General features: G+C 35.5%; 1 protein-coding gene across 2 annotated transcripts in view; it reads left to right on the top strand.

Annotated features, from left to right (window-relative positions):
- Positions 1-27,390, top strand: part of GLRA2 (glycine receptor alpha 2) — a 453,170-nt gene that overhangs the window by 163,566 nt on the left and 262,214 nt on the right. For both annotated transcript variants that reach the window (XM_053706066.1, XM_053706067.1), the window contains exons 6-7: positions 410-547; positions 26,182-26,396. In XM_053706066.1, the coding sequence (XP_053562041.1) occupies positions 410-547; positions 26,182-26,396 (353 nt within the window). The remainder of the gene's footprint in view (positions 1-409; positions 548-26,181; positions 26,397-27,390) is intronic.

Below are 27,390 nucleotides of genomic sequence, written 5' to 3' on the forward strand. Positions count from 1 at the left end.
TTTACTAGATACACTTCTTAAGTGACCTAAAATCTTGCAATGCTTAAATAATTTGCCATTCTTTTTTGATCAATAATACCATGCACACTTGTACATAGCTGTCTTACCTTCCTCTACAACCATTGATTGTTCTATGCTATGTAAGGTAAATATGTATATTGAACAGTGTTTTAATACCTCTACAAATGTTTTTCTTGTTTATATTTCAGACTTAAGTGACAAATATGATGTAGTTGTCTAGTCTGCCCTACATTTGTTTAGAAAACGTTTACTGGACTTACTGAGTTAGCATGCCAGGAGTTTCTTTTATCATTTAAACAAAGCGTTTCTGCTTTATTTTCTTTAAAAATCATCCATCTATGTGACTTCAAATTACAATTTAATGAACTGTGTGGTTTGTTTACTCTAGTTGGATACACAATGAACGACCTTATATTTGAATGGCTGAGTAATAACCCAGTACAAGTTGCTGATGGTTTAACATTACCACAGTTTATACTGAAAGAAGAAAAGGAACTCGGCTACTGCACTAAGCACTACAACACAGGTAACGGCTGTTTTATTTATTAATTCAAGCATTGTTTTTATTTAATGAAGAGACAATAAACTCAATATTTAATTCCCCATATAACAGGGCTCAAAATTTCAGGTCATATGTTACTCCCGACTTCTGATCCTACCAGGCCAAAATGTTACTCGCCACTTCTGATTCTACCGACTACCTACCTGTAGCACACATATTACTCCACCCCCTCTTTGCATATGTTTTGCCATTATGAAACACATTTTTGTGCAGTAATTTTTAATATCTTTTATTTTATAGAATAGCAAATTAAATAATGCTACATACAGCAATAGCTTAACAAAATTAAGTGCATAGCAGTTAGCAACATGAACTTGGTGGTTCTGGGTAAGACAACAGCTGGATAAAAATAGGAAGTTGTTGAAGTTAGAGAGTGCTGACAGTTTTAGCAGACCTGGAGATTTTCTTTTAATAATTATCATCTCTCCCTTCTCTATCTTAACTAACTTTCTCCCCTACCTCCTCTCTTCAATCTCTCTTGTTACCCTCTCCCTTATCTCTCAGGCCATATTTTCTCTTTAAACTCTTTATTTTCCCTCTCTCATATCTCTTTACTCTCTCTTTAATGGTGTTCCTACAGCCCTAGAGGAATAACATATCTTTGCCCTTTCTAGGATATATACAGTGGGGCAAAAAAGTATTTAGTCAGCCACCAAATGTGCAAGTTCTCCCACTTAAGAAGATGAGAGAGGCCTGTAATTTTCATCATAGTTATACCTTAACTATGAGAGACAAAATGTGGAAACAAATCCAAACAATCACATTGTCTGATTTGGAAAGAATTTATTTGCAAATTATGGTGGAAAATAAGTATTTGGTCAATATCAAAAGTTCATCTCAATACTTTGTTATATATCCTTTGTTGGCAATAACAGAGGTCAAACGTTTTCTGTAAGTCTTCACAAGGTTGTCACACACTGTTGCTGGTATGTTGGCCCATTCCTGCATGCAGATCTCCACTAGAGCAGTGATGTTTTGGGGCTGTCGCTGGGCAACATGGACTTTCAACTCCCTCCAAAGGTTTTCTATGGGGTTGTGATCTGGAGACTGGCTAGGCCACTCCAGGACCTTGAAATGCATCTTACGAAGCCACTCCTTCATTGCCCGGGCGGTGTGTTTGGGATCATTGTCATGCTGAAAGACCCAGCCACGTTTCATCTTCAATGCCCTTGCTGATGGAAGGAGGTTTGCACTCAAAATATCACGATACATGGCCCCATTCATTCTTTCATGTACACAGATCAGTCGTCCTGTTCCCTTTGCAGAGAAACAGCCCCAAAGCATGATGTTGCCACCCCCATGCTTCACAGTAGGTATGGTGTTCTTTGGTTGCAACTCAGCATTCTCTCTCCTCCAAACACGACAACTTGTGTTTCTACCAAACAGTTCTACTTTGGTTTCATATGACCATATGAAATGCTCCCAATCTGCTTCTGGATCATCCAAATGCTCTCTAGGATACTTCAGACGGGCCCTGACATGTACTGGCTTAAGCAGGGGGACACGTCTGGCACTGCAGGATCTGAGTCCCTGGCAGCGTAGTGTGTTACTGATGGTAGCCTTTGTTACGTTGGTCAAAGCTCTCTGCAGGTCATTCACTAGGTTCCCCCATGTGGTTCTGGGATGTTTGCTCACCATTTTTGTGATCATTTTGACCCCACGGGGTGAGATCTTGCGTGAAGCACCAGATCAAGGGAGATTATCAGTGGTGTTGTATGTCTTCCATTTTCTAATTATTGCTCCCACAGTTGATTTCTTCACACCAAGCGGCTTGCCTATTGCAGATTCAGTCTTCCCAGCCTTCTGCAGGTCTACAATTTTTCTGGTGTCCTTCGACAGCTCTTTGGTCTTCACCATAGTGGAGTTTGGAGTGTGACTGTTTGAGGTTGTGGACAGGTGTCTTTTATACTGATAACAAGTTCAAACAGGTGCCATTAATACAGATAATGAGTGGAGGACAGAGGAGCCTCTTAAAGAAGAAGATACAGATCTGTGAGAGACAGAAATCTTGCTTGTTTGTAGGTGACCAAATACTTATTTTCCATCATAATATGCAAATAAATTCTTTCCAAATCAGACAAGGTGATTGTCTGGATTTGTTTCCACATTTTTTCTCTCATAGTTGAGGTATACCTATGATAAAAATTACAGGCCTTTCTCATCTTCTTAAGTGGGAGAACTTGCACAATTGCTGGCTGACTAAATACTTTTTTTGCCCCACTGTAATATCCATTCAGGTAATATTTTTAGTACATAGCACATATTTTAGCATAAAATGTGTGTTTGTCAGTGCTGCAATAGGAGTGTACATTTTGCAAATGTGCTAACTTTGCTACTTACAACGCAAGACCGGACTTCAGTCCATGAGTGAATGTTGATTCAACATTCACTCACTAACTTTCACTCACCACCATTAAATTTCTCACCAATGGCTAGTAAAGAGTGGACATTTTGAGCCCTGCATATAATATTCAATCATGTGTAGTAAAAAAAACAACAGCTTTGGAATGGACCTAGTTCATTTTTTTCTGCTAATCCTGTAATTTAGGTTTTTTTTGTGCTGCCAGCAGGATTCTTTCTGATCACTGACTCTACAATATAGTACACAGTGATTTCTTTATAACTTTTAGCAGCACATATAACAGTCTGTAATTAGCACAGCTAATGAGCTATGATTAAACCTTTTCAAGGGAAGTATGCCTAGACTGCAAAACAACACAAATTTGGCTAACAAAATGACAGTTTAAAGATGTTTCAATACATTTATTTTTATGGAGATCTTCTTCAATAAAAGTGCTTAGCTGTGGATAGATATTATGCATATATTAAAATGGTTTTCATGTCCCTTTATATTTTATTTTCCCTCTTATATTTAACAAGAGCAAATAATTTCTATTATTTTAATGTCTATTGTGAGACATTTATATGTTTTCTAGTATGAAACATTTGCATATCTCATAACATATTTACTTGTGGCATCATTAATTTGCATATTTTACATATGTTTACTGGTTTTCTTAATACTGTCCAAATTCAGAGCTGAGTTTCTTGAGTGATCACAATGCTGTATTTATAGTTTGTTAAAAGCCTGTCACCATGAAAACATTATTAACAGAAAAGATCCCGAAAACTACTTTATTATTATCATTTATTATTATCATTTATTTGTATAGCCCCGCCAAATTCCGTAGCGCTACTTTACAAGTGTCAACTACCTGCTTTTGAAACAGAAACTGTGAGGTCTCCTGAAAATGACACATACAATAGCCCATTCAAACCTCCTTAAGGTTACAGGAATGCTCTATTTTTTGTATGCCTTTGTTCACTCTGCCTCAAAAATACTCATTTAAATGTGTGACATTAACCTATTGTCATCACAAGACATCCTTAATGCTCAGTATCCATATGAATGCTATATGTATGTTGTGAGGGTGGATATATTTAAATAGGCACTTCAGGACAACACCATCTACAAATGGTGTGATTTTATATATATTTTTTATATACAGTATCTCACAAAAGTGAGTACACCCCTCACATTTTTGTAAATATTTTATTGTATCTTTTCATGTGACAACACTGAAGAAATTACACTTTGCTACTATGTAAAGTAGTGAATGTACAACCTGTATAACAGTGTACATTTTCTTTTCCCTCAAAATAACTCAACACACAGCCATTAATGTCTAAACCGTTGGCAACAAAAGTGAGTACAGCCCTAAGTGGAAATGTCCAAATTGGGCCCAAAGTGTCAATATGTTGTGTGGCCACCATTAATTTGCAGCACTGCCTTAACCCTCTTGGGCATGGAGTTCACCAGAGCTTCACAGGTTGCCACTGGAGTTCTATTCCACTCCTACATGAAAACATCACGGAGCGCTTCCCCACCTTCCATTTGAGGATGCCCTATATATGTTTAATAGGGTTTAGGTCTGGATACATGCTTAGCCAGTCCATCACCTTTACTCTCAGCTTCTTTAGCAAGGCAGTGGTCGTCTTGGAGGTGTATTTGGGGTCTGTTGGAATACTGCCCTGCAGCCCAGTCTCCGAAGGGAGGGGGTCATGATCTGTTTCAGTATGTCACAGTACATGTTGGCATTCATGGTTCCCTCAATGAACTGTAGCTCCCCAGTGCCGGCAGCACTGATGCAGGCCCAGACCATGACATTCCCACCACCATGCTTGACTTTAGGCAAGACACACTTGTCTTTGTACCCTCATCTGGTTGCCGCCACACACACTTGACAAATACTTTTATCTTGGTCTCATCGGACCACAGGACATGGTTTCAGTAATCCATGTCCTTAGTCTGCTTGTCTTCACCAAACTGTTTGCAGGCTTTCTTGTGCATCCTCTTTAGAAGAAGCTTCCTTCTGAGACGACAGCCATGCAGACCAATTTGATGCAGTGTGCGGCGTATGGTCTGAGCGCTGACAGGCTGACCCCCCCCACCCCTCCAACCTCTGCAGCAATGCTGGCAACACTCATACGTCTATTTCCCAAAGACAACCTCTAGATATTATGCTGAGCATGTGCACTCACTTCTTTGGTTGACCATGGCGAGGCATGTTCTGAGTGGAACCTGTCCTGTGAAACCGCTGTATGGTCTTGCCCACCGTGCTGCAGCTCAGTTTCAGGGTCTTGGCAATCTTCTTATTACCTAGGCCATCTTTATGTAGAGAAACAATTCTTTTTTCAGATCCTCAGAGAGTTCTTTGCCATGAGGTGCTATGTTGAACTTCCAGTGCCCAGTATGAGAGAGTGTGAGAGTGATAACACAAAATTTAACACATCCCCATTCACACCTGAGACCTTGTAACACTAACGAGTCACATGACAGCTGGGAAGAAAAATGGCTAATTGGGCCCAATTTGGACATTTCCTCTTAGAGGTGTACTCACTTTTGTTGCCAACGGTTTAGACATTAATGGCTGTGTGTTGAGTTATTTTGAGGGGACATCAATTTTACACTGTTATTCAGGCTGTACACTCACTACTTTACATTGTAGCAAAGTGTCATTTCTTCAGTGTTGTCACATGAAAAAGATATAATAAAATATTTACAAAAATGTGAGAGGTAAACTCACTTTTGTGAGATACTGTGTATATATATATAAATAAATATATATATATATATATATATATATATATATATATATATTTCAGCACTGTTGTGATTGTCACTAACAATACTGGTGTAATTAAATTCCGTTATGAGTTTTCTGTGCACGATGTGGTCTTTTCGCAATTTAATTTCCATTGCGCAGGTATTACAAATCTTTTTACATTGACATACTGTACATGTACATACATAGAGAAACATGGATTTATATGTATAGAGATATGTTTAACTATTGAGATAATGAAAATATTTTACATTACAATCTTATGCACATTAAACAATATCTCAGATGTATTTTCAATGCGAAATTCGCATATAGATCTCGAGATATCTAGACATATATATTCATATACATATCTCACAGTAAATAGATATTTCAGTCCCAATATCATCAAATATATAGATACATATTTATTTAAAAATAAATAGAACAAATTCCAAAAACATTTTCGCAATATGAAATATTCACATTTTCATGTACACTTTTCAAGGAGAATACGTCATGGGCTTTGCGCAACATATTATTATTTTTTTTTTTCTTTTTGTCTTCTCCGTTGACTTCTATGGGGAATATGTGAATGCGCACATGATTTTGAGGTTTATTATTATCAGGTATTTGTAGAGTGCCAACAGATTCTGCAGCACTGTAAACATAGGCGGTATACAAGATAGTAGTCGAGGCGGTAAAGGATGAGAGAGTGGATTAAAATCTTAATTGTGTCTTGTGTGAGGAAATGTCTAATTTTAGAGATGTTTTTAAGGTGGAAGCGGCAGGCTTTAGCCAAGGACTGAATGTGAGGAGTGAAAGAAATATCTGAGTTAAGTGTGACCCCAGGACATTGGGCATGTGGGGTAGGGGTAATGATAGAGTTATCGACAGTTATAGAGAAATGGGGGGTGGAGATTTTGGAAGAAGGTGGTAAAATAAGGAGTTAAATGTAAAAGAAAAAAAGTTCCTGAAATAATGTGGGTGTTGTATATAATATAAACCCACTGCACATATGTAGCCCATAGGATGATACTATCAAATGTACACTAATGTTGAGACCAAGTTAGATGCTGACGTGTGTCTATCAGACAGTAAATCTTGTTGCTGGGATGAGTCGCTCGATATGAGATGCCGCTCATTGCTCCCTGTTGGCGTGTATTCCGACGTTTCTCCAGATCCCCTCTGACAGCGGTGCATGTATGACCACGCCCCCACCAGTCTGAGGCCAAATCAACGGCTGAGTCGATGAAGTCCAACTTGTCAGGAGCTAATCCGAATCCAGATATGGCAAGCTTGGTCACAAAGGGGGTGTAGTCTCAAAGTATCTTTGACAGGAAACAAAGTATTAAAAAAGATCAACACTAATTTATATTGTAAAAAGATATCAGGGAATGCCCTCCTTCATGCAAATAGTGTACACCCCAAGCATGTGTTTAAGGGTATAGTCAAAAGCCAGTTTTTACAAACTAAGAGAATTTGCTCAGACACAAATGACTATCAAAAACAGAGCACTGAACTCAAGAGACGCTTTAAAGACAGAGGTTATGACATCAATATGGTTAATACGATCTCAAATGAGGTAAATTCTGTAGTCAGGAATGATTTATTACAAACAATGCCCAAGAAAAAGAATACCAAACAGCCACTTTTTATTACTAAATATTCTTCTGAATACTCTGAAATTTGTACGATTATCAAGAAATATTTTCCTATTTTATATGGTGATAAGAAACTGAAAAAAGTAGTAGAAAATGGCTGCAAGTGTGTGTTTTCAAGAAATGTAACCCTAGGCAATCTGCTGGCTCCTAGCTTCATTGATACTGCCAAAAGAGAGAGTTCATGGTTTAGCACCAATGGTAGTTATAGATGTGGTAACTCACGTTGCAAGTCTTGTGAATATCTCACAACAGGCAAGGAATTATATTCATGTGTCACAGGACAATGATTTTAAACTCAAGGTTGCATTAAATGTTTTAAATGTTCCACATCTTGCGTTATCTTTCTCATAGAATGTACAGAACATTGCCTACAATATGTAGGGATGACAAGTAGAGACGTGCGTACCCGAATTAGGGAACATTTAGGTTACATTACAAATGAAAAAAGATGCTCAGAATTATCGAGACACTTTATGGATGTCCATAAACAGAATACCCAAACATTCAAATGGCGAGCTATTGAGCACATTAAAAATCCCATTAGAGGTGGTAACAGGGATAAGCTTTTATCCAAACAGGAAATCTTTTGGATTTTTAAATTAGCTACACAAGTACCCAAAGGGTTCAATTCTGAATATAATATAATTAATTTTTGGGAATAGGTATAAGTCACATGTCTAGATATGATTAGATTCTTTGGGTATAATATATTATCTAAAACAGATTTGGTGCATGGCTTTTGTGTATCCCCTTGCCATACATTGACTTCTATAGGGATAGTTTATATTATATATTCATCATGTTCATTTATGATGATGTACCATTCATATATATAATCCTAGTAGTTTAGGGGAATTCAGATTTATATCTATTTCAAATAGTGCCTCATCTCTCATTACTTATGAGTGTAGCATCAAATTATGGGCTATTATACATCTTTCACACTTTCTTATTGGTTTTATACATTTAACAACAAACTAATAATAATTTTTTTGAATTTTTTTGAATTTTTGAATAAAGTGATATCAGTACAACATGTGTGCATAAGTATAAAGGTAATTAATAATATATATTCTTTAATTGTCAATTACTTAGCATAATTCATATACTGCTTCCTATATTGACTGTTCGTGTATTCTAACCACATTTTACATTGTCAAACCATGTATCGTGTACTTAGGAGTTTGTCATAACTTTAAATATTGTTAATTGCTTGACCAATAGCAACCAAGTAGTTGCTTTTTAAGGAAGTTGGACATAACATCATGTTAGGTCTATGATTACAGCTCGATGCCGAAACGCGTAAGACCAGTTCCACCATCTTATCTGTTCTGATTTTAACCATATGGAAGAAAAAAAGTTTGTGTTTTACCCACTAAAGATTGGATTCCGGACTTGTTTTCTTTATTCATGGTAACATAAGGAGCTCAGTTTTGGAGAGATTTAGCTTGAGGTAGTGAGAGGACATCCTAGATGACATTTGAGAGAGACAGTTAGTGACATGGGTTAGCATGGAAGGAGATAGTTCTGGTGCAGAGAGGTAGATTTGGGTGTCATCGGCATACAAATGATATTGAAACCCGTGGGACTTTATTAAGGAACCTAAGGATGACGTGTAGATTGAGAAGAGAAGGGGACTGAGGACAGAGCCTTGCGGTACCCCAACAGAAAGTGGTAACAGGTCAGAGGATGCCCCAGAGAAGACTACACTAAAGGTACGTTTAGACAGATAGGAAGAGAACCACGAGAGAGCTGTCTCGCAAATGCCAAAGGATTGGAGGGTTTGGAGCAGTTTGCATTACGCGGCTTATCGCGCATGCAAAATAAGTTATTTTGTTACTTGTAATAGCTGTGCAACCCCAAATTTAAAAAAGCCAACACGCACGTGAAGTTTTTATAACTGATTTGCCGCACAACTTGTAATCTTGCTCTGTGGGCATTTGACAGCTTTCACAAACATTCTTTAAAATTATATTTATTTCTCTTGTTTGTTAAAGACCAAGTTCCTTTTTGATGTGAACAGGAAAGAAGATGGCTCATATGAGTTTCTATGGAAAATACTTTGTTTTACACAATTTTCTCTTCTTTTAAACTGTACTTTGTGACCATGTTTCCTTGCTGCATAGTAACTATCAATTAGGTTCTTAAACGAGATTGTGCAATTGTGAGCAGGTTTTTATAGGGGACGAGCCTCCATGCATGATAAGAACTTGTAATCTGGAATGAGCATATATGCACTGTCATGAACGAGTTTGGACTTAATGTGCATGGATGAAACAAAAAAAGAAAGGGCGCCTCCTAGTGTAGCCAATTTTTGTAAGTAGATAATATATATTCGCAGATTTTGTACTCACATGTAGTGAAGGCAACGATAATGCCTAGGTAGATGGTCTGGAAACTTATCAGTGTCCCAGTTGACTGTGCACCATGAGAAGGGCTGCTCCTCTTGAATGGAAAAGATCTGGAAAACTGGAAAAATATACAGAGGGCGACTCCTAGTGCAAATCAGTTGATACAGTTGTAAGCCCCAAATGATCCCTTTAGAGAGATACTCACATATTATGGAGCACACTATAGTGCTAATGAGGCAAGCTGGGTATATTATGGTGGCCCAGTGCACATAACACTCTGGCAAGCAGTGGATCAATGTAGCAAATAAAAGATAGGAGACTCCAGAAGTATATCAAAAATGAGTTTTATAAATATAAATAAATGAACATAAAAACAATCAGTAAAACACGCTACGCGTTTCTCAGAGCTCACCACTCTGTTTCCTCAGGCAAGTTATAATATACCCAGCTTGCCTCATTAGCACTATAGTGTGCTCCATAATATGTGAGTATCTCTCTAAAGGGATCATTTGGGGCTTACAACTGTATCAACTGATTTGCACTAGGAGTCGCCCTCTGTATATTTTTCCAGTTTAATGTGCATGGAGGCTTGTTTCCTATAAAAAGTAATTCTGGATTGTGCAATCTCATTTACGGATCTCTTAGAAAGATACTAAGCAGCAAGGAAGCAGAGTCATGAATAACAGTTTAATAGAAGTGAAAATCCTGAAAAAAAATAAAGTCTATAACATAGAAACTTGTATTCGACATCTTGTTTACAAATTTTCATCAGAATGGAACTGGTTCTTTAACAAACAAGAGAAATAAATATAGTTTAATATATTTGTTAAAATTGTCAAATGCCCATATATCAATAGAAAAACGGTGTACATTCTGCCCATCCAGGTAACCTAAAAGATGCATTTAGATGGGTTAGAAAGGGTGCTGATGGAAATGTATTGCAATAGTTAACTCTAAAAGCTGCAATTAAGCAATCTCCTGTAAAAACACAATTTTAATAATGACAGTACGGTTATTGACAATCAAGACAGTGTGAGTGGGAAATACAATCAAATAGGGAAAATGAAATATAAAATCATGCCATTTATCGATGTAGGTGTCCTGAAGTGAGTTTTCTAGTGAAGCTCTTAGCTGTACATGATATTACATAGTCTTTCCATTTACATATTTATATGTCCCATACATATGTGAATCTGTACCCTTTTGACTGAATGCAGCCTCTCAAATAGGGATGAATGGTGCTTTAAGAATTAGTAAACTGTTTTCCTGGCTGAGCCAGCATCTTTATCTGTCAGGTGGAGTACTGTTGTCCCAAAATATAACAAACTGGAATCAATTGCTGAGAGGCCCAACTCCCTCCAAACCCTTACTGAGACACTGCAAGTTAAACACAGTAACCGAAGCTAGGGGTAAGAGAGCAATGAGACTAAACTTATTTACTGAAATATTTCTAGTATTTTAATCAGCACCTACAAGCAAAAGAATAATAAATACTATAAATTAACTGTAAATTTAATTAATATTAATACCAAAAGTAAACATATCTTTGCAAAATGAAGACAAAAGACGAAGACAAACTCGTAAAGATGACTAAAATGCAGATCTACAGATAGAAGAGGAATCCAAGGTAATAAGTAAATTCAAAGTCAGCCAGTCCAGGTCAAGGCCTTACAGGGAAAATCAGTACAGAATCAGAAAACAAAGGCCTTACTGCAGCAGGAGCATAAATCACTCTCGTAGACATGTGTCTGTTATGACAGATAGTTTACTGTTTGTAAATAGCCAGGGAATAGTCTAACATATGCCAAAAAAAACTTTCTGAGGACTCATCACATGCCTTGCGGTGCTGGAAATGATAAACCAAAACTGGTCTGGGAAGTTGAAAAGTGAGCCAAAAATGTATTGTGATCAAGTAGTTTTTGGCTTTAAAGGATAAATAAAAAAAAATTCTAGCAACCAAAACCACTATTTGCGAGTATGAGAATGAGCTGAAATTATACTATTGTGATTATGTTAAATGGAAAAGTAGCCATTTCGGCCTGAAAAACTGTTGAAGATGCAGCTCCCGATAGATTTTGATCAATGGCCATAATAACAAATCAATAATATGATCCATTAAAATATGTAAATAAAATGCTGTAAAAACTATCCAACAAATTAAAGAGAAATTCAATTCAAGAAATGTCTGTCTGTGTATGCATGAAATAATTAAATGTTAAAACTATTTGTATTGATTTTGAAATGAACAGGAAGTGCCCAACTGGCCCGAGAAATAGAATAAAAAATGCTTGTTTTTTTTACCACATTTTTTTGTAATTAAATAAATAAATAAAAAAAATAAGCAAAAAACAATTCATTAAACAGTAATACATCTAAAAAAGAAACATTGTAACATAAACACATATTTACTTTTCCTTTAATTTTTAGACATCAAAATTAAAGATGTTATGAAAAGAAAAAATATCAAAAGTTCATGAGTTGTTTTGTTGCTTGAGTTCCTAAGAATGGTTTGACCTGGAGCTGAACTGATACAAAGCAAATTGTGCTTACAGAGGCAACTTGGCTATGCTTAGACCCAAGAAATTGACACAATTAGAGCAGGCATTTGTCTTATTTAGTCTGCTAAGATAGATTGATTAGTCTAGACAATCTCTTCACACGATTCACTAAAACTAGTGTATGCTGTTGCAAGACTTCTAAAGAAGATTTAAAAGGACAGTCTACTACAGAAATGTTATTGTTTAAAAAGATAGATAATCCCTTTATTACCCATTCCTCAGTTTTGCATAACCAACAGTTATATTATTTAGCCAATCAGAATCAGTGTTGACTCCTAAGTAACTCCACATGAGTTAGCAGAATGTTATCTATATGACATACATGAACTAGTGCTGTCTAGCTGTAAAAATAATCAAGAGAAGAAAGCAAATTTGATGATAAAAGCAAATTGGAAAGTTGTTTAAAATTGCATGCCCTATCTGATTCATGAACGTTTCATTTTGACTAGACTGTCCCTTTAAATATCAATGTAATCCTTTACTCTATTGCCAATTTCCAAGTTAAAATGTATTTTACTGAATACACTAATCAGTATAGTTACACAACTGAGACAAATTTAGCATAAGAACAACAGGCTAAGGCTTCACATTCAAGGAACATGCAAACTGATACAGGTATCAAGATCTCCTGATTTAAAAAAAAAAATGAGTTTGAATTAGTGAGGCAAATTCACAAGAGCAAGTTGAGATTATTACTCATAATAACTCACATTGCCAGCCAGGTATCAATACCTAATGAGAAAGTAATAACATATTTGTTAAGAAGTATAATTCATATCTGTCTAGGGTAGGTCATCAACATTTTTACTTTAGGGGATATATTAGTAGTGTTTGTTCAGTTAGAAGGTCAGTTCATTGGAAAAAGGACATTATTATTTATTATTATAAATTATTTATAAAGCGCCAACATATTCCACAGCGCTGTCCATGGATAATATTCATTTACATAAAACAATATAAGACTTGCAAGAGACAGGACAAAATTTACAAACACATACAGGAGGAATTGAGGGCCCATGGAAATTTACAATCTAGAAGGGTAGGAGGTTGAGAAACAGGAGGTGAAGACTGCAAGATTGAGAAAGGACATACCTAATAGTTGTTAAAAATGTAATTTCCAAACCCTGATTTGAGGCACTATATGTGGAGTTGTCCAAAAATATATAAATGCTCCAGAAATGTTATTGTTTAAAAAGATAGATAATCCCTTTATTACCCATTCCTCAGTTTTGCATAACCAACAGTTATATATATAAAATATATAAATGCAGGGTAAGTTACCTTTTAACAAAGATCACTGGGGTAAAAATTGCACTCTCAGAAGTAAATATATTCCTACCTGTACTAGATACTAAATGTAAGGGAATTAACAATTTGATCATCAATATTGTGCTGTTGGCAAGGAAAATAATTTTAAAATTGGAGATCACCAAAAAAGCCCCATCTATTCAAAGTCTCAAAAATAGCATAAGGAAACATATCATGATAGAACCATTTTATATGTTGTTTTATAGGATAAATCATATTAAATTACTTCGAAAAAATTGGGATTTGTATTTAAGAATGATGAGTAATGAAGGAAATCGATCCTGTTCTGAATGGTTAATTGTAGAATAGCTTTCAGATGGAAAGAATAACATCAATTTAAAGGGAAGGGGATTTAACAAAACTAAAGTGTGTAAAATGACTTATTACAGCAAACTTGATATGTCTTTGTAACAGCCAACCTTTAACATAAAGTAATTCTGTTTAATAATTTTGAGACGAGCTGCATGCTATTGTATGCAGGTTTTATATTTTGTATTTATAAATATTTTTCAATAAAGATTTAAAAAAAAATGAATTTTGTAAGTTATATAATTATATAATCATGTTGTAGGATCATATTCTCAGCTCAAATCTAATTATTAGAAAATGAATTCAAATTAACTTATATTAAGAATTGCATGTGCTCTAGAGATTTAAATGATGGTTGAGCAGATAGGAGGGTTCTAGTGCGAGCATATGTTAAAGGGACAGTCTACACCAGAATTTTTATTGTTTTAAAAGATAGATAATCCCTTTATTACCCATTCCCCAGTTTTGCATAACCAACACAGTTATATGTATATACTTTTTATCTCTGTGATTGTCTTGTATCTAAGCCTCTGCAAACTGCCCCTTTATTTCAGTTCTTTTGACAGAATTGCAGTTTAGCCAATCAGTGCTGGCTCCCAGGTAACTTCACGTGCATGAGCACAGTGTTATCTATATGAAACACATGAACTAACACCCTCTAGTGGTGAAAAACCTGTTAAAATGCATTCTGAAAAGAGGTGGCCTTCAAGGTCTAAGAAATTAGCATATGAACCTCCTAGGTTAAGCTTTCAACTAAGAATACCAAGAGAACAAAGCAAAATTGGTGATAAAAGTAAATTGGAAAATTGTTTAAAATTACATGCCCTATCTGAATCATGAAAGTTTATTTTGGACTAGACTGTCCCTTTAATTAATCTAATGCACACACACAAGCACATAGTGATTAAACATTTTGATCTTTCTTTATAAATCCAAAGAAAGAATTCCTACAAATCCCTTATAATTTCAAATTCCTAAAAATTTCCTAAAATACAATTGTATTACATTTTGTTTTAACTGAATACATTTTGTGTATGAATGGCTATTACATTTTTTAGCAGGCACATTCTACTAAAACCATAATGTCGGACCTTAGCATGCAAGTAGTCTGTTTGCATCAGTAGTGCCATTATATTTAGTCATATAATGAAACTTGACAGATGCAGCCATATGTGTCATGCTTGCATCTGTCACAGAAAAAAAAAAATCTTATGGATTTCAAGTGTAAAAAGGTCACAATTATTTTCATAAACATATAAATATAGTAGAAATGTAGGTTTATACATATCTTCACTTGGAACTTAACAGTAGCAATGTCAATGTCAGCATCATAAGGGCAAGAATATCTAATATCACATCACTGATTTAAAGGGACACTGAACCCAATTTGTTCCTTTCATGATTCAGATAGAGCATGCAATTTTTTTTTTTTAATTGTTTTATTTATAATCCAAGTCACTGTCCAAAAACAATATCAACCATTTTGAAAACATGGCATAATCAAAAGATACAATAAATTTGACAACATAGTACTATGTTCATTTATACATGTAGTTAAATTTAGGCTAATCATCACATTAATGAACACAAACATTTTATTTTCCTACAATGCTTGGAGTTTTTGATTTTCAGTATAAACCCCCCCCCCCCTTGTTCCCCACCCCCATGCGAAGAGAAAACATAACAAAAAAAAAACAAACAAAAACAAACAAAAAAAAAAATTACCATCACTTTCTTCCTCCTGAAGCTTTACCAGTTCCCTAATAGAACAATTTCTGTATTTCTAAAGGGGAAGATTATATAATCTATTTCTGCAGCCGGAAAGATTTTTAAGAAGGCTGCCCATTTATCAAAGAACCTTTTAATGTCTTGTTCATTATTTATATCCGCGTTTCTCTGGTCTAAAATGCATTGTTTTTTCATGCAGTTTTTAATTTCAGTAATGCTTGGCATTACATGACTTTTCCACTTCTTACAGATTAAATACCTGGTAGCAAGAATAGCGGAGATTATTATTTTTTCATCAGTTTGCTTACCAGGCTCTTCCTTAAGGCAGAGTATTATCTGATATATTGTCAAAGAGACATAGCCTATCTTAAGCACCTTTTTTAGCCAGTATTCGAGCCTAGCCCAGAGATTTTTAATCTTTGGACAATACCAAAACATATGTATTAAATCAGCTGCCTGATACGAACATTTAGGACATTTATTAAACCCTACATTCACACATTTGAAACCTCTCTCGGGGGTAAAATATGCCCCATGAAGGAGCTTAACATGTGCCTCCCTCCAAGTTGCAGAGAGCGTTACTTGTGCAATTTTTTTAATTGACAATTGAATAGTTTTAGACTCAATATTACTCTGAGGGATTGCTGTATTCCAGTAGAGGGCAATCTTTGCCAGTACCGGTTCTCCTTTATTTGTACCCAGAAGGTGATAACATGGTGCAATTGACATATGACCATTTCTTGTTAGAGCAAGCCAATCATCGAGTTTACCTAGCCCCCATTCCCAACCAGCTTTCTTAACTAGGTCCTGTGCAAAATGCCTTAATTGCAAATACGCAAAGAAGTCTTTATTGGGCAAATCAAAATCTCTTTTTAATTCCTGGAATGTTTTGATATATTTTCTCTCTTTATCAATTATTTGGTATACCTTGGTTAACCCCCGATTATGCCATTTCCTAAAGACTTCGGAATGCAATCCTGATTGAAAAATAGGGTTACCTATTATAGGCAAAAGACAGGTAGCACTATTATTAATTGAAAGAAAGGTTACTATCTTGTGCCAAGCTTTAAGTGGGTTAAGAATTGTTTTAAATCGTTTAATTTCTGAGGGGATTTCTTTAGGTACTAAGTGTATTAATGCAGATAGAGAATATGGGTAGCAGACACTGGTCTCGAGATAATTATTCAAGACATAGTTATTAGATGAGATCCAGTCTGTTACGACAAGAGCCAGAAAGGAGAGGTTATATAGCCTTATGTCTGGTAAGGCAAGACCACCATCCTTTCTTGGTATTGAAAGTTTCATAAGAGATATCTTTGACCTCTTATTCTGCCATAAGAACTGTATAAGTGAAGTATTGATTGAACGTATATCCTTACCTAATAGAATTATTGGTGTATTTTGAAGTATATATAAAAGTTTTGGAAGAAGAGCCATTTTAAAAAGGGCAATCCTTCCAGAAAGTGATATTGGGAGATTTTGCCATAACAAAAGCTTTTCTTTGATCATTTTTACTACTGGGGGTATATTCAATGTATAGAGATCTACGGACCTTGTCGGAATATGAATCCCTAGATATTTAAAAGAATCTTTTACTTGGCGAAAAGGAGTTTCTAATATTGAAGTTTTATTTTTCCTGAGCCACACTATCTCTGATTTTGTCATATTTACTTTGTATCCAGAGAATGTACCAAATTGTTCCAAGATCTGAAAAAGTTTTGGTAAGTTCAGTTTGGTGTTAGCCAAATAAAGCAGCAGATCATCAGCATACAGACCGATTTTTATTTCGCAGTTATGAATTTTTATACCATCCAAATGATGGCGTATTTTAATTGCTAGAGGTTCAATGGAAATATTAAATAAGAGCGGGGAAAGAGGACAGCCCTGCCTTGTTCCTCTACCTAACAAGATAGAGGGGGAAATGTTGTTATTCACTATCAATCTTGTAGATGGGTGTTTATATAGATTTTCGATAAATTCAAGAAAATTACCTCTGATGCCAAATTGTCTTAACGATGTTTTGATATGTTCGTAAAATATTGAATCAAAGGCTTTTTCAGCATCTAAGGAAATAATAGCAAGGTCAGGTATGTCCTCCCCCCCGCTAGTTAAATTAGATAGTACCTCAAAATATTCTGTCACCAATAGGGCTTCCCTAATTTTTGAGGCTGAGTTGCGGTTATTTAGAAAACCTGCTTGATCAGTATGTATAATTTCTGAGAGGGGTCTTTGAAGTCTAGATGCTAGAATTGCAGTAAGAATTTTGTAATCTGAATTTAACAGTGCAATTGGTCTGTAGGATTCCTTGTATTCAGGGTTTTTTCCGCCTTTTAATATCAAAGTTGTGTAAGAATTGGTAAATGAAGAGGGGATCATTTTACCACTAATAAAGAAGCTGTTAAAGAGCGTGCAAAGATGTGGGGTGGCTTCACCAATCAGGATCTTATAGAATTCACTAGGCAAGCCATCTGGACCTGCTGCTTTATTTGAGGCAAGCTTGGATATTACTTTCTCTATTTCTTCTATGGAAATAGGGACATTGAGGCTATCAGCCATTTCTGATGTGACAGTAGGATACGTGATATCTCTCCAAAAGTCATCAGATGTATGCGTATCACTTGTTTTAAATGAATATAATTCCTGGTAATATTCATTAAATGCAGCTAGTATGTCTTCGGCTTTAGAAAGCTGAAGACCTTTATTATACAATTTGTCTATGATTGGTTGTTTTTTCTCATTTTTTATTAATTTGGCCAGCATCTTACCTGATTTATTACCATATTTATATAGCTTAGCCTGCATTTTTAATTCCTTTTGAGTTTCTTGCAGTAAAACAAAAGTATCCCTTTCATTTTTTGCTTTAACGTATTTTGCCCAATTTAAGGGGGTTTTGTCAAGCAGATAATGATTATAAGTGTTAGTTAAACATTGGCATGATTCTCTTTCTCTAGATCGAATTTTCTTATGCAGGGCTGAGCTATATGAAATTATTTCGCCTCTCATTACTGCTTTTGCAGTGTCCCAAAATACTTCAGGGCGGTTTAAATAGTCTTTATTAAAATGTACAAATTCCTTATATCTATTTATAAGCCAGTTCTTGAATTTTACCTCAGTCGTCAGATAGTAGGGAAAAAAGAAACGTGTTGCAGCAGAATACAAATGTGAAAGCTGAAACTCAAGTACAATGGGTGCATGATCTGAAAGAAATATTGGTCCTATATCTGTTTTTACCCCTCTCATCACCATACGTTCATCAATTAGAAAAATGTCGATTCTGGAGAGCGTCTTATGCGCCTTGGAAAGACAGGTAAAATTTTGAGTAGAAGGATTTTGCTGTCTCCAGATATCCCGCAGTGCTAAGTTCTGCATTATTTTTTTAAACATCTTACCCTCTAGATTATCTTTTTTTTGTTTTAACTGTTTGACATTATGTCTTAGCCTATCGATCGGGCATTGTGGTGCCATATTGTAATCTCCTCCCATAATTAAAGAGCCTTCCGTGAAGGATAATAATTTGGTCTGCAAAGTGTTCCAAAATTTTGGATCAAATACATTAGGGCCGTATGTATTACATAATGTATACATCTTCTGGGCAATCTTTATTTTCAGTAGTACATATCTCCCCCCGATGTCAGCCTCAAAATGTGTGACTTCGGTATCAATTTTCTTTCCTATTAGAATTGCTACCCCCCTTTTCCTCTTAACACTAGGTGCAAAATAGATTTCTTTTACCCATGTTGATTTAAGTTTTAAAGATTCTTCAGCTGATAAATGGGTTTCTTGAATAAAACCTATGTCAGTCTGGATCTTTCGCAGGTGATTAAGGATTGCTTTTCTCTTTATAGGGGTAGATATACCACCTACATTCCAAGATACTATTTTACAATTTTTATTCAGCATATTCATTTATACATTAAGAAGGGAGAAAGAGAAGAGAGAAAGAGAAAAAAAAAAAAAAATAAATAAATAAATAAAATAAATAAATAAATAAAAAAAAAAAAAAAAATAATAATAATAATAAAATAAAATAATAATAATAATTTAAAATTAGACACCTAAATTTTCTCCGCACAGGTGGGGGTTGGGTCCTAGGACTCACGTCTAGAAGAGACACGGTCTTTCCCATAAGCAAAAACCTATAGCTTACACTCAGTCTAATAATCAGATATTCAATATTGCTGTTATTAAGCTTAGGAACCCAGTGTGTTATAGAAGCTCTCAGCCAGTTGAGCTTCTTCAAAGAAGTGTGTGACTTCCCCAACTTTAACCTTTAATTTGTAGGGGTACATTATGGTTGCCTGGTACCCTTTTTGTATCAATTTGGAACAAATAGGAGCAAGCTCCCTTCTCCTTGCTGCAGTGTCAGCGGAGAAATCTTGAAACATAAGGATTGTAGCGTCTCCAGCCTTAACAGGCTGTTGTTTGCGATAATGCTGGAATAAGGTAAGTTTGTCTTGAAAATTTAATATTCTAGCGATAACAGGCCTAGGCCTAGTTCTATCTTTATTGCCTGAGTGAGGTAGACCAAGTCTGTGCGCTCTCTCCACTGGGATGGGATATAGGGTAGATGGCATCTTTAAAATTGTAGGCAAGGTTTCTGATATAAAATTAACAAGATTGTCATATTGTTGTTCTTCCGGAAGGCCTATAATTCTTATATTATTTCTTCTAGAACGATTTTCTAGATCTTCTAATCTGTTTTGAATTTTCTGTACGTTATTATTTATACCTTCTAGATTAGAACTATGCGTTATTGTTAGATCTTCCAGGTCCGAAAGTCTTTATTCGGCTTCCTGCAGCCTATTGGAGAATTGACAAACCTCTTGTGTCAGAGAAAGAAAATCTTGTTTGATTTCAGCTCTAAGAGCCTCAAATTTAGGAGAGAGCGCATCAGATATACTAGCGACTAAGCTGTGAATATTGGTTACTTCTTGTACAACTGGTACATTTAACATAGTTGGTTGCGCTTCTGTGGGAGGCTCCTGATTACCCTTCAATTTTCTGTCTCTCTGTCTTGCTGCCATGGCTGGAGAAATATTCCGGGGTGAGGTGTGAAGGAATTTATCCATGTGCCAGAAAAGAAAAGAGAATTAAAAAAAATTGAAGTGAGGCAATTTATCTAAGTGAAGATCAATACAGGGAGTGAACTTAATTTTAGAGTTAAGTTTGAGAAGGTGAAGCGTTCTCAAATAGACAAGTGAGGATAGGGATGTGCACTATTGTGACCAAGTGAGGGAAAAGAAAAGGGGAGAGAGAAAAAAAAAAAAAAAAAAGGAAAGAAAGGAAAAATAATAAACTGTGAATTAAATCGTGTTATTTAGATCCAGCCAGGGATGCAGAGATCAGGGACGTTATTAATGTTAGGCAATTTTATGCCAATTTGTTAATTGTCTTACTGTTGCTAATCTTCAAAAGACACAATAAAGGAAATGGTATCTCTGAAAGCAGCAACAGCAATTTCTTAATTAGATTTATATCCAAGAAAATATTATTCCAGCAATTATATACAGTATATTTTATAGGTAAGCAAACATATTCACAGTGACCTAGTTATATCCTGGTTCAGTCAGTTTCATTTGTATTTTATTTTCAGAGAAGTTAAAATATCTCTTCTTTAAAGAAAATTTATAAGGTAGTTTTAACTAATGATCTTTATATTTCTATATAAACTTTCTCCCTGTCCAATAGTAAGGGATAGTATTTTATTTTCAGGGAACGTAGGAGATTTATTCTTAGGAAAGAGTTATTAGATAATATAACTGAGGATCTTTTAACTCTATATAGCCCTTCCCTCCAAGCAGTAATAATGGGTAATATATCCTGAAAAAGGTTATAGTAAATTTCTCTGGTATTGAATTATTAATTCCTTATTCACACTCAATAACCTTTGATTTTTTTTTTTCCTCCCCTTCTCCTCTCCCTTCTCTCTCCCCTGAGAATGTTTCACTTTTTAGAGGAGAAAGTACAATGTCTTTTTACATACTATGCACATTTTACACATTCTTAAGCATTAACATTTTTGCCTAGATTTGCTCAATACATTGATATGACAAAAATTGTAGCGACAAGTAATATAGTTAAATAAAATTAAATGTGCCAAACAAATCATATGCAGAAAAAAGAATCATATAAGGAGCCAATGAAAAAAAAAAAAAAAAAAAAAAAAAAAAAAAAAAAGTTCCTTTATATAGTTAATAAAGTTCAGCCAGTTCTTGTATGTATGCAGCTCGTCACCTTACCTGGGTCATTCTATGCATCAGCGTTCAACTAATAGCCAGGTAGGTGGGCAGAAAGAGCCTTCAATATGAGAAAATGCCAAAATTGCTGATACCTATTAGAGGGGTTAATTATACAGCCATCTTCCATAGCATTTTTACCAGGATCCATACAGTGTTCCCCAGGACATGCAGCTCTGGTTGGTATCCCCAAAAAAAAGGTGAAGAGAGAAAAACATGCTCCCAGATTGAGCACCTCCTAATTTAGCGCTTACCCACAGCGTCTCGAGGAACCAGAGCAGAGATATGCAGAGGCGCTGCACAGGGAGATCTCAGCGGCAACTGCCAGGCTAGCTACACACAGCCCCGACCTCCCACGCAGCACCGGTGGGGGAGGGGGGATTCTCCAGCAAGCTTTCAGTCCGGCACCGAGCAGAGCCGCTTCGAGTACTTATCGCTCCCTGCTTGAAGATGCGGCTCCGCCACCACACTTCAGCTCAGTCTCACGGATGATTTCTGTCTCCCTCGCAACTTCGGTGGGGGAGAGGAAGGTATGTGGGGGGTCCGCCGCGCTGCTGTGGGTACTCAGGGCAGGAGTCAGGAAAAAAACATCAGGTCCTTTGTTAGTGCAGCAGTGTTGATATATGTAAATAGCCTTATCCTCCCACGCAGCACCGGTGGGGGAGGAAAGGGTATGGAGAGAATCTGCTGTTATCCTGCAGGTAATTAGGGCCAGGTTCAAGGCAGTTTATCAGTATAGCAGAGAGAGTGTATAAAGATAGCCTCAACCTCCCACGCAGCACCGGTGGGGGAGGGAGGCACTCTGTTCCTCTTTGAAGTTATATCACAAGTTCTAATATATATAAAAAGAGGAAGCCCAAGGTATAGGCTTTTTGCAAGCTGACTAATAATGTCAGCACAGTGGGATGTCTGTCCACTGTCTGGTTCCAGGAGCGTTGATACAGGCTATCCAAGAAGCTACCCAGGTCCCTGGGTTTGGCACGAGAAACTCCACCAGCAGCTGCAGGACTGGAAGGTAATCACACACAGGTGTGTGCAGTTAGCTCCTCCTCCGGAAACCACTCCCAGAGCATGCAATTTTAATCAACTTTCTAATTTACTCCTATTATACATTTTTCTTCGTTCTCTTGCTATCTTTATTTGAAAATCATGAATGTAAATCCTAGCAGCCAGCCCATTTTAGGTTCAGCACCATGGATAGCATTTGATTATTGGAGGCTGACATTTACCTACCAATAAGCAAGCATAACCCAGGTTCTCAATAAAAAATGGTCCGGCTCCTATGCATCACATTCCTGCTTTTTAAATAAAGATAGCAAGAGAATGAGATAATAGGAATAAATTCGAAAATTGCTTTAAATGTCATGCTCTATCTGAATCATTAAAGAAAAAACATTGTGTTTAGTGTCCCTTTAACTGAACTACTCTTTGTTTAATAAATGTAGATTTTCCTAGGGAAGCCACGCAGAGACCATAAAGGAAATAAAAAAAAAATATCACTATAGATTAAGAATCAAGTTCACTCAATCTAAAAGATAGGCAAAAACATTCACTCAAACTTACAGACAAAAAAACTTTATTTCTTACTTGTCTATTTCTTATTAGGCTATGACTAGTTCACTTGTGGAAATTTCCAGTCCTACATGTATTGTATCATATTGTTCATGCGGAGACAGGTTTCTGAATGGGTAGAAGTGTAATCATTTGTATATAATCACGTCTTCTGGCAGAAGTGCGTCACAAAGGGATGAACATGGGATCTAGCGGCATCAGATATTTTCTGCTTTTCTTGGTAACAAACAAAAACAAACACAGAGCTCTGTTATTTTCATGCATTTCCTTCATATGTTTTTTTCTGAATAAGCATTTGAGGAAAACGTATATACAACTATAACAAATTATTCTAATTACAGCAAAAAAACATTTTCTAGAATTTACAGTAAACAGTCTACTTGTGAAACGTAAACATTTCTATATTTTACATCTGTATTTCAATTTTAATTGGGTACTAACAGTTTTAAATGAAAATATTGTTCTGATTTACTAATTATTTTTACTTGTATAATGAGTGGTTTTTGGTTGTTAAAAAAACAGCTAAAGTATTTTATATTTACTGGAACTGTATATAAAAACAAACAGCGCTACAAAGCAGTATCTGATGATGTATTTATTTTATTTGTGTTTAAAAATACAGTAAGCACATAAAATAAAATGAGATAAAATTACTATTGCAAAAAGGATAGCAAATATACAAAACAAATTCAAGGTTATTAAAAAAAATCTAAAACAAGAATACTTGTTTAGAGACATAGAAAAAAATTCTCTCCAAACTCCTGAAAAAATGGACATAAAACACATTTTTTTTTTATGATTCTGATATAGCATGCACTTTTAAACAACTTTTTTAAAGCAACAATTTTTACTTCTATTATCACTTTTTGTTTTCTTTTTATCCTTTGTTAAAAAGAAGGGATGTTAGCTCAGGAGTGTGCACGTGCCTGCAACACTATATGGCAGCAGTTTTGCAACAATGTTATACATTAGCTAGAGCACTAAATGGCAGCACTATTATCTGTCATGTAGTGCTTCAGGCATGTGCATGCTACCTACCTAGGTATCTCTTCAACAAAGAATAATATGAGAATTAAGCAGATTTTATAATAGAAGTAAATTGGAAACTTTTTTTATTGTATTCTCTATCTTAATCATAAAAGATAAAGGTTTTATGTCCCTTTAATGTCTGGCCAGACTTAACAGGGGGAAAAACGCACTTTAAGGACATTCCTCTTCATTAGGTGTAAATATTCCAAGGATACTAATTTTACATAAGGACATTTAACTCAACTAAGGCAAGGTCAACAGCATAGATTCTGTGCCATCGGTTCATGGAGATGTCTCTCTATTATCGGAAATCTCTCACTTTGATCATTGCAAATAGGGAATAAACAAAATATTTACAAACATCTTCCCAGGGCTGGAGTTTATATTTAGGAAAATAAGTAGCTGCCTATGGGTGGTTTCTCTGCTTTTGCTCCAAGACATCAAACAATAGGCTAGATTCATCATTATTTGTTGGGCTGTCAAAGGCGAGATTTTGTCTCACTTCACCTATCATTTCTAGCTGATCACCAGTGGTCATTCCTTCCATTATCATATATAGTTGTGTTAATTGGCCCAGTAAATTATCAAAGGAGAACCTCTAGCAACACTGAAAAGCAGTCTGGAAACATGTTTGTAAAAAGATTTCTGTGTTATTGTTAAATTGTAGCATGTAGAATTTGTCATAGTTGTCTCAATGAAGGGCTGACAGTGGGTACCGTAGCTTGCTCTTGAAGCATCGCCAGACTTGTTTTTTAGCTAGACCACAACTCAGTGTGAGAGATTTAGAAAGAGGCAATTGTCTGTGTAGACAGCGTTTTCAAATTTGTGCCTCACTATGTCAGAACTGAAGAGGATGACTTATTTTTGTTTTCTTTTCTTTTTCTTGAACAAGTTTTCATTTGTGCATATGTATAGTAGACTTTTTTATTCATTTTGTTTCTTTTGAAATTATTTAAAACATTTTTATGATGTCATTATCCTTGACAGTGAAAGTTACTCTACATGTTTGGAAGTTAATGATTGTGAGATAGAAATGGCTTATATTGCAACTTATTGTTCTGATGAGATGCAGGTACAAATCTTCATGAAAAATGCAATTTTTGAGCGGGTGAAGTTGCCATTTTTTTTTTATTTTTAATGCAAAATAATTTCTCTAACAATTGTATTGAATCCAGGCTATTGTGTTTTGAACACTTGACTGCTCATTGTACAGAATAAAACCATTACTCTTGAATGTACCATTACTAATGAGTATTAATCTTGAATCTTGAAAGTCAGGAGATATTAAAACCTGCATTTTCATTCAAGTAATAAATGCAGAAATCCACATAATTCCAAAGGGTTTACAATCTTTTTGTTTAAACTATTTATGAATGATTAAGGCAAAAAACACCATTTTAATTCAGGAAAACTATGTAAAGGTAAGGTTTATTGTAAGTACATTGAGAAAATAAGTGTTAGAAAATTTGAAACACAGTGACATAAATAAACAAACAAAGAAATAAATAAGCTCACACGATTTAGATTTTAAAATTTTAAAACAATAGTTTTAGAAAAGCTTTCTAATTTATTTCTATTATTAAATTTGATCAAATTTGCTTTGTTAAAGAGCAAGTCCAGGTTGGCTCAAGAGAGTGTTTGAGTATAAGCGCTCAATTATAGCAGGGTTTGCAACAATGTTTGCAGCAATTATTAAATGGAAAAAAAAACTAATTTACTAAAATGTTTCTAATTTTAGGAAAATTTACATGCATTGAAGTGAAATTTCACTTGGAACGTCAAATGGGTTATTACTTAATTCAGATGTATATCCCCAGCTTGCTGATTGTTATTCTGTCTTGGGTGTCATTTTGGATCAACATGGATGCTGCTCCAGCTAGGGTTGCACTCGGTATTACCACAGTACTTACAATGACAACTCAGAGTTCAGGATCCAGAGCTTCACTTCCAAAGGTAAGAGACTTCACTAAAATAGGTTTTACTTTTACCATTGAACGGCACCTACATGAATAATAAAAAGACTTTAATGAGTTTAAATTATGACTTTTATGGGTTTGAAAAATTAAAATGATGTTCATATATCACCATAGATTTGTTAAGAAGAAAATAAGATGCACATTTCTTGCCATGGAATTGTATATTGATTTAGAAACTGTTATATATAAGTGAAAATATAAGAAGTTGGAGATTGTAGAATATTTCATGCTGGGTTTCAGATATGTTATCAAAACAATTTTCAATACTTTACAATACAAATATAAATTGAACATATGTTAAGATGCTAATGCGTTAACTCTTTTATATTTGCCGTATACATTTTATTTCTAACTGTTATATTGTCTAATATTTGTAGCTATTTTCTCAACTGTGTTGAAGACTAAAGTTCAGTTAATAGGGCATATCTATCTAGCTCCAAATGAAGCTTGACGCCCGTGTTTCTGGCGAGCCTTCAGACTCACCAGAAACACAAGTTATGGACCAGAGATCTAAAGGTTGCTGCCCCATAACCTGTCCGCCTGCTCTGAGCAGGCAGACAGACATTGCCACGATTGACACCCCCCTGCTGGCAGCCGATTGGCAGCGAATCTGCAGGGGGCGGCGTTGCACCAGCAGCTCACAAGAGCTGCTGGTGCAATGCTGAATACGGAGAGTGTATTGCTCTCCGCATTCAGCGAGGTCTGTCGGACCTGATCCGCACTGTCAGATCAGGTCCGACAGACTTATGTTAAATAGGCCTCATAGTGTCAACCAAGGCCCATCATAGTCTATGACATATTAATCTAGTAGCAAATATTTGATGTATTTTTGGAACTTTCTAGCTTAGCCTTGATATACCTTTCAAGACAAATTTATTTTTTTAATGTTTTTTTAAAGACAGTCAGCTAGATTACGAGTCTTGCGTTATGAGTAAAAAAGCAGCATTAAGCCTCATAACCCTGTTTTTTTT

Source organism: Bombina bombina, chromosome 3, assembly GCF_027579735.1.
Source record: "Bombina bombina isolate aBomBom1 chromosome 3, aBomBom1.pri, whole genome shotgun sequence".
Taxonomy (NCBI): Eukaryota; Metazoa; Chordata; class Amphibia; order Anura; family Bombinatoridae; genus Bombina; species Bombina bombina.